This window comes from Scylla paramamosain, chromosome 27, assembly GCF_035594125.1.
Source record: "Scylla paramamosain isolate STU-SP2022 chromosome 27, ASM3559412v1, whole genome shotgun sequence".
NCBI lineage: Eukaryota > Metazoa > Arthropoda > Malacostraca > Decapoda > Portunidae > Scylla > Scylla paramamosain.
In genome coordinates this window covers 11,726,264-11,740,572 of record NC_087177.1, presented here as the reverse complement: position 1 = coordinate 11,740,572, position 14,309 = coordinate 11,726,264, and the positions used below count along the sequence as shown (strand labels likewise).

Genomic DNA, 14,309 nt, shown 5'->3' with positions numbered 1-14,309 from the left:
GTTGCCAATACTGAAGTGTTTTGTGGAGTTTATGGGCTGAAAGATGTGGAGAGAGGATAGGATTCAAAATGTCTGGGCAGGTGTGTGTGTGTGTGTGTGTGTTTATTTTTCATTGTAGTTTCTCTTATTCTTTTTCTTTTGTTGTTGTTCTTTCTGTGTATGTGTTGTTCTTATTATGCTTCTTGTTGCTCTTTTTACCATTTCTCTAAATGTGTGGCCAGCTGTGGTGTGCCTAAGATGGTCCACAAGACTTTCTTTCCACCAGTTGCTGACAGGGCAAAGAATGTGTGTGTGTGTGTGTGTGTGTGTGTGTGTGTGTGTGTGTGTGTGTGTGTGTGTGTGTGTGTGTGTGTGTGTGTGTGTGTGTGTGTGTGTGTGTGTGGTGCCTTGTCTAGGCTGTCCTGTGTGGGAGTGCTGGCGTGGTATACAGGTAGATAGACAGATAATTATTATTATTTGCGTGCAAAATTACTAGCATAAATATTTATAGTAATCGTTTCATTAATTTCATTCATTATATTCAGTACCTTCATCAGATCCCCTCTCAGTCCACCACCACCATCACTACTACTCCCCCCTCCTCCCCAAGTGCTGTGTGCGATGAAGATGTCACCCTTCTCAGCACCGGTGCCCCTCCCTGCCAACCAGACAGCAGGCAGCATCAGATGAGCTGACAGCTGAAGGATGTGCTGGAATCTATCATTGTGCTGATGTGCATGTGCATGTGTATGTGTGTGGGTGGAGTCTGTCATTATGCTGGTGTGGTTTTCCTTTTTTTTTTTTTTTTTTTTTTTTTTTTTTTTTTTTTTTTACTTTTCTGCTTCACCACCTTTCACAAACCTCACTAAAATATTTTTGGCTTTTTCACATTTTTTGTGTTTTTATATTTAGTTCCATTTTTTATTCCCCTTTTTTTCTTACAATATTTATCTCAGATTTTTTGTTTCCTTTTTCTCTTGTTTACCTTCACAAAATCTACTTTCACCAACCTAATACTAAGTTAACTTTTCCTCCTTTTCCCCATCACCAAACACAAATTTATTTTTTCTATCACCCAAGTGCCAATTTTTTTCCTTTTTCATCACCAAACTCAAATTTTTTGTGCTTTCCTTTGGTTTTCATCACCAAACCCAAATTTTTCCTTTTCCCCCCCATCATCAAACCACAATATTTCTTTTTTCTCGTTTTCATCACCAAACCCAAATATTTCTTTTCCCATCACCAAACCACAAATTTTCCCTTTTTCCTCCTTTTTTTCCATCAATCTCTTTCTTTTCCTCCTTTTTCCCCATCACCAAACCCAAATTTCCCATGCCCCTTCACAAAATCATCATTCACTAACTTTAAATTTAGAAACATGCACTTTTTACTCCTGCCTCATAAAAATTAAAATCTACACTCCTTTCTTCCCATTCATAATATCAACTTTCACCAGCTAACCACTAATTAACATTCCTCTCCCTTTTCCCATCACCAGGAGAAGTTTCTGAAGTCGCATATGGATGTGTACATGACTGTGATTGAGGAAGATGGGTCACTGGTGGGCACTTGTGCCACCAAGGCAGGGCTGGCATTGTGTCATGACTTGGTGGTTGGCACCTTCATTGTGAGTGGGGGATAGTTGGGTCATGGGACAAGGAAGTGTGTGTGTGTGTGTGTGTGTGTGTGTGTGTGTGTGTGTGTGTGTGTGTGTGTGTGTGTGGAGGCAGGAGTCGTATGTGCGTCTTGAAAATACCATTAACTTTTATTAGAGCATGTTAAACTATAGAATCACAAAAGTGTCTGGGGCGTGGGTGGAGGGTTAGGAGTGTGCATTGGGAGGTGTGTGTGTGTGTGTGTGTGTGTGTGTGTGTGTGTGTGTGTGTGTGTGTGTGTGTGTGTGTGTGTGTGTGTGTGTGTGTGTGTGTGTGTGTACCTAATTGCTTAGTTGTGAGATACAGGAAAAGAGCCATACTTTGGGTAGTGCTGTTCCATCTCTATATTTCTTAGCATCTAACTTTGCCTCAAATTCATGAATGCACTGCAAACATAATTACCGCCAGTACACATCATTGTAGGACCCCACTTATCACCTCCTTCCAGCTTGATTTGGTATTTTGAATTACATAACATAATATGACAAACATGCATTACACATACATACCCATATACATACAGAAACACTAAAATATAATACTTGTACTAATACTACATAATACAAGTAACAATACATTCTTATTGATGCATTACAATTAAAGGCATGTTTGTCAAGGCAATTAGTAAGGGTCGTTGCATCACACTATATCAAGTTATATCACCGAGGCCTGTGGTAATTACAGGTCCTGGTCAGACAGCAGGAAGAAGCTGTTGAAGAAAGTGTCCACTTCCCACTCAGCGGAGACATCCTTTGTGGCCAAGACTCGCATCTTTAGGGACACTCCTGCATGAGAGGGATGATAATAATGAGATAAAGAAGGGGGAAGAAAATAAATAAAGGAGGACAACAACAAAAAAATAAGATTAACAGAAACAAAAGAAGTAAAGAACAAGAGAGCATTAACAGAAACAAAAGAAGTAAAGAACAAGAGAGCATTTTCATCATTCTTTTATTTACTTATTTTTTTCTCTAATTACATTCTCTCTCTCTCTCTCTCTCTCTCTCTCTCTCTCTCTCTCTCTCTCTCTCTCTCTCTCTCTCTCTCTCTCTCTCTCTCTCTCTCTCTCTCTCTCTCTCTCTCTCTCTCTCTCTCTCTCTCTCTTAACCAATCCAATTGCCTATCTACCTACTAACCAATCTATCAATCTTTCTCTTCCTATCAACTGATATTACCTTTAAGACCGACGCTACAAGCACCACTGCCTCCCTCAGAAGCTCCTTCCTCGCTTCTACTTACCAAACTCCAGCTTGATGGTCCTTAAGGAGATAGAGTGAGGCAGACCTGGGGCCTTGGGAGGTCCATCGTGACACACCTCCAAGAAATACCTAAAGTTCTCCCCCAAGGCATCCCTCACCACGTCCACGTATCTGTACGAGATAGAGGAAGAAAGAACAGCAGCAGATATACTGCCCACCTACATTAAGGCTATTTGTGTAAAAAAAAAATTTTTTTTTTTCATTTGGTCACTTTGTCTTGACTCCATACATAAGATAATAAATAATCTCAAATGTAACTATTTTTGCCATAATATTTTTTTTATATATGTGATTCCGGCCATGGGCAATAAAAAGGAAGACTGGCACTGAGGTGCTAGTCTGTAAGCCAAAAGGATTATCAATCTTACACTAGAGCATTAGGTATTTCAAGAAAGTGCAGTAATATCAAATACTAAAAGCCTCACTTCTGTCTGTCAGAAGGTCTGATGGCTGTGTAGGCGCCCCAGTCAAAGCCAGCATCGAAGTGACCAAGTGATCCCCTAGGCACCTGCGTGATATCACACACAAACACCTGCAACTGCTCATCGCGACTCTGGAAAGGGAAGGCAACATGTGAGTGCTGGCAAAAATATAGGTAGATTGTGGAAGAGAGAAAGTGAAGAAATAAATATATGCACGAATGAACGAAGAAAAAAAAATCCAGATATCTAACAATCACGAGGACGACTCTCCCTTCATAATCAAGATAATGGCATAACCTGTTCACAATAAAAAGAATATACCCACTTCACAATCAAGATAACCAAACCTGCAAGCTAACACCCTTGAAAGAGAAGCTGCCAGACCTTGTAAACTTTTCCAAATGGCACATCCTCCACAGTGTGCCGCAGGTCAGTGTGCGACTGGAAGAATTCCTTCACAGGTCTCTCCACTCCCTCCACACCTACCACTGTGTTGCCACGGTCATACAGCCTGCAAAGAATAGAAACAAGGATTAAGGCATTTACTCTGGACTGATATTAGCTTCAAGCTCTCATAAGAACTATTTTCAGTGGTATTTATTGATAAGAAGTCTGTCCCCTATCTTCCCCCCAACCCTGTAGGCATTTTTTTTTTCGGGGGGAGGGAGGGGGGAATGAAAAATAAGTGAAACAAGGGCGTTCGAAAATCTAAGGAAAATTTACCTTAATTCAGATTTACATAACCTATCCTTGTCCCTAGACCCTATTTGCCCCCCCCAACCCTTGGACGTTAACCTAACCTAACCGGTGGAGCTACGCCTCCCCCCCTGGATTCCCCCAACCCCGCTGGGACGTCAACCTAACCTAGCATAACCTAACCTAACGAGGGGCCCCAAAAACTGATACCGTTATGCCTTACCGGTGTGGTGTGGAAATTCTCTAGGGGGAGGTGGGTACAGTTTGGCGGTTTACTTAATAAACACGTGGAACCTATGGAACCTCTTCCTCATGCATGTCGTATCTTAACTATTGCTATTTCTAAATATTTCACTTTTTTTTTTTTGCTGATCACTGCCACCGTTCGCTTCACCTCCCTCCACTGGGTAGCCATATTAACAAATGACTGTGCCTCTCTAAAACAAATGTAAAGTGTAGCTGAACCTATCGTGGAAAGTCGTAATTGGCGGTCTCAAGAAAGGCCTCAGTGACAGCGCGTGATTGTAAGAATTAGCTGAATCATGAAATCCTTATATGCTGTTACCCACAAATCCGTTATAAACAAAAGAAAATAATTTCAATGTCTACTCTTGACTGGTGCAGAGCTCACTGGACTTTGAAAATATCGAATTCTTCCACAGTCTGGAGTGCTGTTACAGCCATACTAGACGCGCCCACCATATATATATATATATATATATATATATATATATATATATATATATATATATATATATATATATATATATATATATATATATATATTTTTTTTTTTTTTTTTTTTTTTTTTTTTTTTTTTTTTTTTTTTACCCTTCACGACGTGTTTCGTGCTTGTATGTAACACGGACGTGATATCCAAATTAACCTTTTCAGATGCCACAGAGATTTTCTCTCTCTCTCTCTCTCTCTCACCATTGATAATGCAGAATTCTCCTTGAACTACAGCCAGAATCATGAGTATGCCTTTGAAAACCAAACAACCTCCACTGAAGGCTACAAGATATAGTTGAGATAAGCTGGTGAAATGTTCGAGAATGCGAACTGAGATCAGTGATAAAGTTGAGAGGAAGAAACGCCAGGTTGTTGAGGAGGTTGCTGTGGCATAGAAACAGCTAGAAGGTATACTAATGCTGATGAACATGAGAGAGGCTGCAGAATAAGATCAGATTCAATACTGGGTAAATATCCTTATCACTCACCAGCGCATGTCCGGAGACTTGCCACAGAGAGGCACCAACACCCTTGCAGGCTCCGAGGGCAGCAGCTCGTTGATGTAAGTTACCAGCGCATGAGAAGGCTCCCCAGTGTTCCTATTATAAGGCTGCTTGGTGAAGAAAAAACTGTTAGTGGGTCACCCATACATTTCACTCCTGTGTATTTCTATCCTACACGATTAATTATCTTTCAACTATCGAGATAAAAAAAAATACACCGTCCATCGATGTACAGCAAAAATTAGTTAGACCTTCGATGTTTGCGTGCGTCTCACCAAATTTTCGTAAATCTGTGTCCAGTCGTCTAGAGAAAATTCCTCCTTCTGCATTAGTGAATTTTCCAGTTCCTGCGATACCGTGATATTTTTTTTACGCTTGGAATGGTCACACTGCACGTGTTCGTCATCCTGGTGGTCAGCCATAGAGGTTGTTATTGTTCTGCAAAGATTGAAAACCAGCTATTATATATATATATATATATATATATATATATATATATATATATATATATATATATATATATATATATATATATATATATATATATATATATATATATATATATTTTTTTTTTTTTTTTTTTTTTTTTTTTTTTTTTTTTTTTTCCAGGTCTTGCGTAATTCAGCTAAATTACATGCCTCATTGTCACTGCATGATGGACGAATGGAATGGGATGAGGCATTCATAGTACTACACAGGAAGTCCATGCGAAATATCAATGAACTTTTAGGATGGGGGATGACAGACGATGGGTGTGCTGCAGACATCCCATGACCAGTGCCATAGCAAAACCTCTTGGCTTCAAATCGCGCGTGTGTGTGTGTGTGTGTGTGTGTGTGTGTGTGATAATTAGTGAAGATTTCACCATAACCACTTATAACAGCACTCTCTTTTACTCACTGATGTAGTAATTAACTTAGAATTTTTTTATAGTTTATCACAAGCTTGCACAAATAAATAGCATATATTATATAGCTCTACCGTGTGTGTGTGTGTGTGTGTCGCTGACCTGTCGTGATATCCCTGGGAAGGTCTTACCAATGTAAATGCTGACCAAAGCTAACCCATCTCCTCTTTCTCGTCATTTCCTTTACATACGAAAAAGAATACAATATCTTAGCGATGTACGATGTACGAAGAGAGAGAGAGAGAGAGAGAGAGAGAGAGAGAGAGAGAGAGAGAGAGAGAGAGAGAGAGAGAGAGAGAGAGTCCCTTTTTTTCGGTTATTTATTTTTTCACTGTCTAGTGCTGCTGTTACTGGAGGAGGAGGATGGTGGGGAGATGGTATTTGCTTCTCCGGAGGAATTATTATATTTAAGAGGATCGTGTCATGAGGGTAGAACATCATGAGTCCCCCTTTACAAAAAAAAATAAATAAATAAAATAATAATAATAATAATAATAATAATAATAATAATAATAATAATAATAATAATAATAATAATAATAATAATAACAATAATAAATAAATAAATAAATAAATAAAATAATAAAAAAATAATAATTTTGTTGCGTCCCTCATTTTATTTTGGTTTTACAGCTAGTCCAACAATCTGAATGGACTCTGCAGGGTCAAACTCAATTGTGAATCTGTAAGTGAGGAAATAATAATAATAATAATAATAATAATAATAATAATAATAATAATAATAATAATAATAATAAATCTTTCAGCATAATCAAATTCATACAAAGAGTATATTCTCAGAACTCTTTCCATAGTGAAGGTACGAACACCAATTTTCCCACAGTAACAAGTTGAAACAGGACAACATTGCCAGCTACACACTCTCTCTCTCTCTCTCTCTCTCTCTCTCTCTCTCTCTCTCTCTCTCTCTCTCTCTCTCTCTCTCTATATATATATATATATATATATATATATATATATATATATATATATATATATATATATATATATATATATATATATATATCCGTGACAATCACACAATATGTTCCGATCCTTTATTATATTATACTTCATAAATAAAGAGAAAAGTAAAAACCCGCTCCACTACCTGTTTACATCAGTAATCGAGGTGCTGATGCTCAATGATGCACCACAAAATGTTCTGAGTGTGCTGCATGAGAGAGAGAGAGAGAGAGAGAGAGAGAGAGAGAGAGAGAGAGAGAGAGAGAGAGAGAGAGAGAGAGAGAGAGAGAGAGAGAGAGAGAGAGAGAGAATGTCAAATTTCCATATTTGAAGGGGATTGCGAATCTTTCAGAGTTGTTGGAGTAAAATGTTGAGAAACTGCTATAGATAGGAAAGGCTTGGGATGAGGAGGCAGCAAACATGGAGGGAACACACACACACACACACACACACACACACACACACATATATATGTATGTATATATATATATATATATATATATATATATATATATATATATATATATATATATATATATATATATATATATATATATATATATATATATATATATATATATATATATATATAGGGGGAGAGGAGGGAGAGGGAGAGGACGAAAAGGAGGACAAGGAAGGATCCAGTCAAGGGGGATCTGTTGGGGGAGATATAAATAGTGGAGAGGAATAGGGGAATAAGGAGGATAAGGGAGGGACCAGAGAGGTGGGAAACTGTAGGCAAGGAATATAGATTCGACCAATGAGAATTCCTCATTCTGGATAAGAGGGTGGAGGTGATTTACGTGATTGGGTGGTGAGTGGAGCAATAGAACCTCAGAGATAATACATATACGGAGTCTTCCAGTTGAGCCAACACAGAATACTCAGCAGATATTAAACGAAATGTAACAACTATATAAGGTCGACGTAGACACTGGCACTTATGACGCCTACGTCGGCGTTACCGGAATGAAGAGATGAAAGACAGACACAAGCAACAATAGGGCCGCATCATCACGGTTGATAATCCTGCAGCCGTCCGTGTTAACTCATGCACCGAGAAGGATAGGCTTTAATATTTGATAAATGTATGATCACACCTTCAGATTAATTATCAACATCAGTGGCATTACTTAAATTTTACATAACTACAGAATACATAATTAGTGAATATGACGGGTACACATTTACCACCCCTGCAGAAGTGATGCCTTTCGTCCTCGCAGTCACTCCCCCTCCCTGCGCCCTTCACCTCCTTCTTATCCTCCCTCTTATGCTTCCGCGACGTGCTCACGAAGTGCAATGTCATGTTCCTTATTGATCACAGTTCCCGGTGCGTGTTAGTGGAGGAATGTCACTCTTAGGTGCTCAACAAGGAAAGGAAGGGACAAAAAAATCTGCATGAAATGTGATGCGTCAAGTTGCATGGATGATACTTTGTTGAGATGCTCGAGCTATAATAGTTAACATTTTTATTGTTAACTTTTGTGCCAACGTAAACATTTTATAAACATGTCAATTTTTTTTTCCTTCTCTTCTGCGTCGTTCTCGAATTCGTTTTTTTTTTTTTTCTCTTCCTCTTATCACTACTATAATTTTTATCCTTATCACACTTATAGTTTTATTATTTCATATTTTTTACTGCAACAGTTTTCATTCCCATAAACATAATTTTATTATCCTTCTTCCTCCGTTACAATATATACCTATTCTTCTTTCACTTATTCCCGATCTATAAACTAAACTTACCTAGATAATTTTCACCTCAAAGACGTGCAAGAGATGACACAAGTCCTCCAACCCACGTAAAGCAGGAACCACACGCTACTGAAATAACGGAGTGAATAACGCGGCAGCACAGTCATGAAAGCACCGAAGCTGAGGTTCCAGATCTCGCAATAAGACCCCCAGCTGTACGATAATCTGCTACCATAGCTCTGGCATCATTAGCACCTGCTAGTATGTTAGAGTATCATTATTTTACCTTTACTTTTTTTTTCTCTCTCTCTTCTCTTTTGCCCAAAAAACCTTGCTTACGAAGGGTTGTTTGTCCTATGCTGTTAATTTTATGAAATGTAATTATGTATCTAAGACAAACATAATAAAGTGTTTCAAGTGTTTCAAGAGATACTGCTGATTGAGCTTAGTTATTATAGCTTTAAATAAAAAGATACAGCCGTTATGCAGCAGAAGTAACCCAGTATATAAAGCATCTAAGACTAATTAAAAACATTAATTATTTTCACTAAGGAATGCAAAATATATGGAGGATGTTCACACGCATAGCAAAATAGTCAGTGGCTTTGGTTAGACGGGTGTCTCACTGTTTATAAGATTTGTTAAATTTTAAGAACAGCACAATGATACCTCGGGGTAAAAGTTCATTCCAAGTATTGTGCAGCATCAGTGTTTAGGCTGAGAGTGCAAATTTTTAGAAGTTTACAAAATGTTAACGTAGAATCTAGCAAATAATTGGGATCTAATATATATATATATATATATATATATATATATATATATATATATATATATATATATATATATATATATATATATATATATATATATATATATTCATGAAGCCGTGTATGGCTCGAGAGAGAGAGAGAGAGAGAGAGAGAGTCATGATACAGTACGTGTTTAAATAATTACACGGGAATGACTGAAAATGTTCCATTTCTTGAGATGTAGTTTTGAAATATCAAGTACCATACCATACTAATCTCCTCTGTACCATTATTAAACTAGTATATATACTGTCGAGACAAGAGGAGTACCATAACTCACGAGGGCCTCTCTGTGCAGTGTTTGTGTTTGCGCAAGCCGCTGCTCTCCTTCACCAGCTGGTCGTGGTGTAAACAAACAAGTTGTCAAGTCTCGCCACCTGACGGGAGCGTGGACACCAAATGAATTGAGTTAATTAAGGTAAAACACGTATGTGCTGCATTACTCCTTGTCATCTCCAAGCCTCTAGCAGTGTCCTGCGTCTCCTAACAACCATTATTAAATGTATAAGAACGAATTATTGGTAGGGTAATGGGCCGGTAGAGGAGGGGGGGAGGGCGGGAGCTGGGCGGACACCGTTCAAATAAGTTAAGCATAAGCAAAGGCAGACCGAAAATAATCTTGATACCCAAGTTTCTAGCAAAGATACAATGTATTATAAGCTGTACTTTTTTATTATTATTTAGTATATGTGACCGGGCTCAAAAGGCTAACGAATGACCTTTTCATTTAATGCCATTCTTGAGCCTGGTATTCATGCCTGGTTGACTACCCTGTTATTTTCAGCAGCAGGGCTCGTGAATATTGACTGGTATAATTATTTAAATTGATATCCTTCAGGGCAGCCCACATCTGCAGGCACGCCGGTCCTTTACCTAGTATTAGGTAAGACAATTAAAGTCGGCTGGAAGGATGGGCTGAGTTGTGTGCCTTAAGCAGGATTTACACAACTATGGAAACTATGCTGGCAGTGTTATACAGTATACTCAAAGAGGATATGGCTTAGGTGAGGGTGTAAGTATTTTTTTAATGATGCATTGGAGTCCCCTCCAACAGCACTATCAGGTAGGGAGTTTCAGAGATCTGTGCATTCCAGTTTAAAAAAACCTGTGTCTGCATTCTACCGATATGTGGGGCTTGGCAATTTTGAATTGGTGACTTCTGGTGTAAGTTAATGGAGAGACTGTGAAGAGTTCATGTGGTAGTATTATTTAGTGGTGGTGAAAAATCTTCCAGTATTTGATGACATTGGCTCTAATAAGTCTACTCTGCACAGAATACAAGTTGAGGAATTTCAAGCGGTTGGCATAGGTTAATCGGATAGGCCACTGATTTCTTTTGTCCACTTTCATTGCACAAATTCAAGAAGGTTCAGGTTGCAGTGGTACCCTGTGTTCCGTACTGTTGACCCTAATTCCAACAATGGCTGGATATGGGATGTGTAAAGTTACCATAAAGTCAGGATCATGGCACAGGGTAGACTTGAGTAGGTTGTTGGCCAGTCCTGCTTTCTTAACAGTAGGCCAGCAGAGTTTCTGTAAAAAACTCATTCCAGAAAACCAATGGAAATTTATGTATAGTTGAGTATCAAGGCATGGATGATACTCATGGATGATACACCTTCCCCATCTAAATGTATATTTGCTCCTATAGCTGTCTAAGAGGCCAAGATTAGCAGGTTAGGAAGTTGACTTAGGTTTGGTTAATTTAGGTCAGGTTTACTGATGAGGCATTGAATACACACTGGTCATGTATTATTGAATGCTTTCTGGCAACAAAAACTGAAGTAGTCATGAAAATTACTATAATTCCCAGATAAAATGGAATCAGGAGGATACAATTTGTCAAATCAAAGTAGTTTTAAGCAATAGGACTACATCATTCTCAGATTCACAGCACCCATCTCAGAAAATAGAACTTTTTCACTGAATTCATCAGCTAAGATCAATCAGGAATTGCAAGAAGCACTGTGTGGAGAGTAGGTAGCTGAGTGAACCTGAGGAATTCTATGTCTGGCCAAGAGAATCTGATGTCATCATGATGCAGCTGATAATTATGTGACTCCTACAGGTTCAATCTCATGTTGCATGATAGAGAACCTCTTAACATATGGCTCTGTTAATAGTTTGACATTGAGTGTATATTTGTGATGAATAACATCACTGTTATAGAAAAAAAAAAAGTGTCCTTGTGACATTGTTCCTCACCTGTCTTCCTTTCTTTTATCTTGGGGATGCCAGTGATCACAGTCTTCTGGAACTCACAATCATTCTTAATGCTTCCCAGCATGCTCTGTTACATGAAAGCATCTTTGGGATAAAGTTCAAGATTACTTTGTGCATGTCTAGCTTATCCATTAAAGTGCATTGTCCACTGTATCAGATATGTAATACGTAATGTTTTATTTCAAATCAGAGTCATCATGAGTGGGGACGAGGTGATGAGGGACATGCGGGAGCGGTCCAAACTGCGGCGACAGCTTCTGGCGCAGCAGGTCAGAAGGAAATGGACTTTTTATAATAGATAACTTATGTCTTCTTACACAGTGCTAATACTATTCCATTATACAGTGGAATCTCGGTTCTAAAACTTAATTAATTTTTGAATGCCTTTCAAAATCTGAAATGTTAAAAAAAATTAAACTTTTTCTCATAGGAATCATTGTAAAGTGGATTAATCTGTTCCCAGACACCAGTCTACCCTGTCTTGGCAGCTTATAACAGACACTCCCACAGCCAAGATGGCTGCTTCACAACATCTCCAGCTCACACATTATTTATCCAGAAAAGATGTATTGAATGAACTTAGTGACAGAGAACTCATCAGAAGATAATGTTTGGACTGTACAGGTATTCTTTTTGTCACCAATCTAGTGAGGGAAACCTTACAGAAGGACACAGAAAGGAACAACCCACTTACTGCCAGAATGAAGGTGATCATATCACTTGCTGCTGGGAAAAGCTACTGGAAAAATGTAGTTGTACAGTAGTGATGGTATTGGGGTCTTTGAGAGAGTCACGGGTGGCATGGAATAAGACCAAAAACTGTTGTTTACATTGAGGCTTTGTAATGGGATCACATATACCTTACTTCAAAGATTGAATTACTGTCTAACACTTTATGTCTCTCCTCCAAATATATAAAAACTAAGTAAATGTTTATAGAAACTATAAATTAGTAGTAAATGGCAACTTTTGCTATGTCTTTTAATATATGAAATTAAGTAACTTTGTTCGAGAACTTAATTATGGTACTGCAACTGAAGCAACAATAAGTTCAGAATTTTGCTCGAAAACTGATTTGCTTGAAAAGGGAGGTGTTTGTTAACCTAGGTTCCACTGTACTTTAATTTATGTGTTATTTACTACCTTTTACTGAGTTCCTAACATTCAGTATAATAAAACATGATTGACATCTATTTTACTCCTTTAGCTTGGTGTGGCCAGTGCTGACAAACTGGGACAGGCTCTAGGTAACATTGGGAAGCTGCAGGAGGATCAGGAGCGTATCAAGAGACTCAAGAGATCCCAACAGCAAGATGAACTGGAGGGGGAGGAAGCTGCTAACATGGTGTACACAGACTCCTCAACTTTTCTCAAGGTACACTAAGTGGACCATTATCCATTATCTATATGAATGTTTAACTTTTTATTTCTATCCTGATATTCTTTTCTATGTTAAGGGCTCTGGCCAAGGGCAACAAAAGGTTAAAAAAAAATGCCAGCTGAAGGTGCCAGCCCCTAAAGAGTACAGCATACTTTTATATCCTTCCCAAAGAAGGCACACCATAAAACTTAACAATTCCCTTAGTGACTTCTGCCAGGCTTTCATTGACACGACCATTATTTTTTTTTATTTATGGTATAGTAATGTTGGATATGTTTCTCCTGGACAGGGCACACAGTCAGCAAACCCACACAACGACTACTGCCAGCATTTTGTGGACACTGGTCAGCGGCCACAAAATTTCATCAGGGATGTTGGTCTTGCTGATAGGTTTGAAGAGTATCCAAAGCTCCGGGAACTTATTAAGCTTAAGGTACTGTGGCTCTATCAAGGTCATGAGTTGTTTGCATTGTGATTATATACAAGGGTGGAGATGAATGTGGTTTACTTCTATAACATACAGGATTTTCATTGGTAGTCATCACTTTTGTCATCACTTGTCTGCATACCTTTATCTTTTGAGGTACCTTTCTTAAAACTTTCTAGCACATTACGTGGTGTGCATATGTATTTTTTTATTATTATTATTCTCATTGCATTCAAATATGATAATGAATAACTCAAGGAAATGTTATTATTCCATCTTGTAATATGATTTTTTTCCCCTTTTCTTTCTAACAGTTCCCTTACCATCTATTACAGGTCACTCATATACATAAGTTTTGTCTTTACAGGATGATTTGATAGCAGCAACAGCCACGCCTCCCATGTACCTTCAGACAGACCTGCAAACCTTTGACCTCCATGAACTCCCCACCAAATTTGATGTCATCCTGGTGGAGCCACCACTGGAGGAGTACCAGCATACAGGTGTCACCAATGTGCAGTTCTGGGACTGGCAGAAGATTATGGACTTAGATATTGCTCAGGTCAGGATGATTGCTAGCCCTATTGTATTTTAATTTGTTTCTCCAGTGACATTTACTTTATATGTCAAATTGAATTCCTAAGACATGCCA

The 14,309-nt window shown here is 38.3% G+C and overlaps 2 protein-coding genes across 2 annotated transcripts in view; one reads left to right on the top strand and one right to left on the bottom strand.

Moving 5' to 3' along the window:
• Positions 1–1,963: 1,963 nt before the first annotated feature.
• LOC135114215 (thiopurine S-methyltransferase-like) lies at positions 1,964–9,007 on the bottom strand. Its single transcript, XM_064029993.1, has 7 exons — positions 8,869–9,007; positions 5,522–5,684; positions 5,232–5,353; positions 3,700–3,826; positions 3,319–3,446; positions 2,874–3,004; positions 1,964–2,419 (listed from the first exon to the last, which is right to left on the bottom strand). The coding sequence occupies exons 2-7, from the start codon at positions 5,666–5,668 to the stop codon at positions 2,313–2,315; spliced, it is 762 nt and encodes a 253-aa protein (XP_063886063.1). The 5' UTR covers positions 5,669–5,684; positions 8,869–9,007; the 3' UTR covers positions 1,964–2,312.
• Positions 9,008–9,897: 890 nt separating this feature from the next.
• Positions 9,898–14,309, top strand: part of LOC135114210 (N6-adenosine-methyltransferase non-catalytic subunit-like) — a 7,612-nt gene continuing 3,200 nt past the window's right edge. The window contains exons 1-5 of the mRNA XM_064029980.1: positions 9,898–10,044; positions 12,040–12,118; positions 13,057–13,224; positions 13,520–13,663; positions 14,025–14,219. Coding sequence (XP_063886050.1) covers positions 12,047–12,118; positions 13,057–13,224; positions 13,520–13,663; positions 14,025–14,219 — 579 coding nt within the window. The 5' untranslated portion in view covers positions 9,898–10,044; positions 12,040–12,046. The remainder of the gene's footprint in view (positions 10,045–12,039; positions 12,119–13,056; positions 13,225–13,519; positions 13,664–14,024; positions 14,220–14,309) is intronic.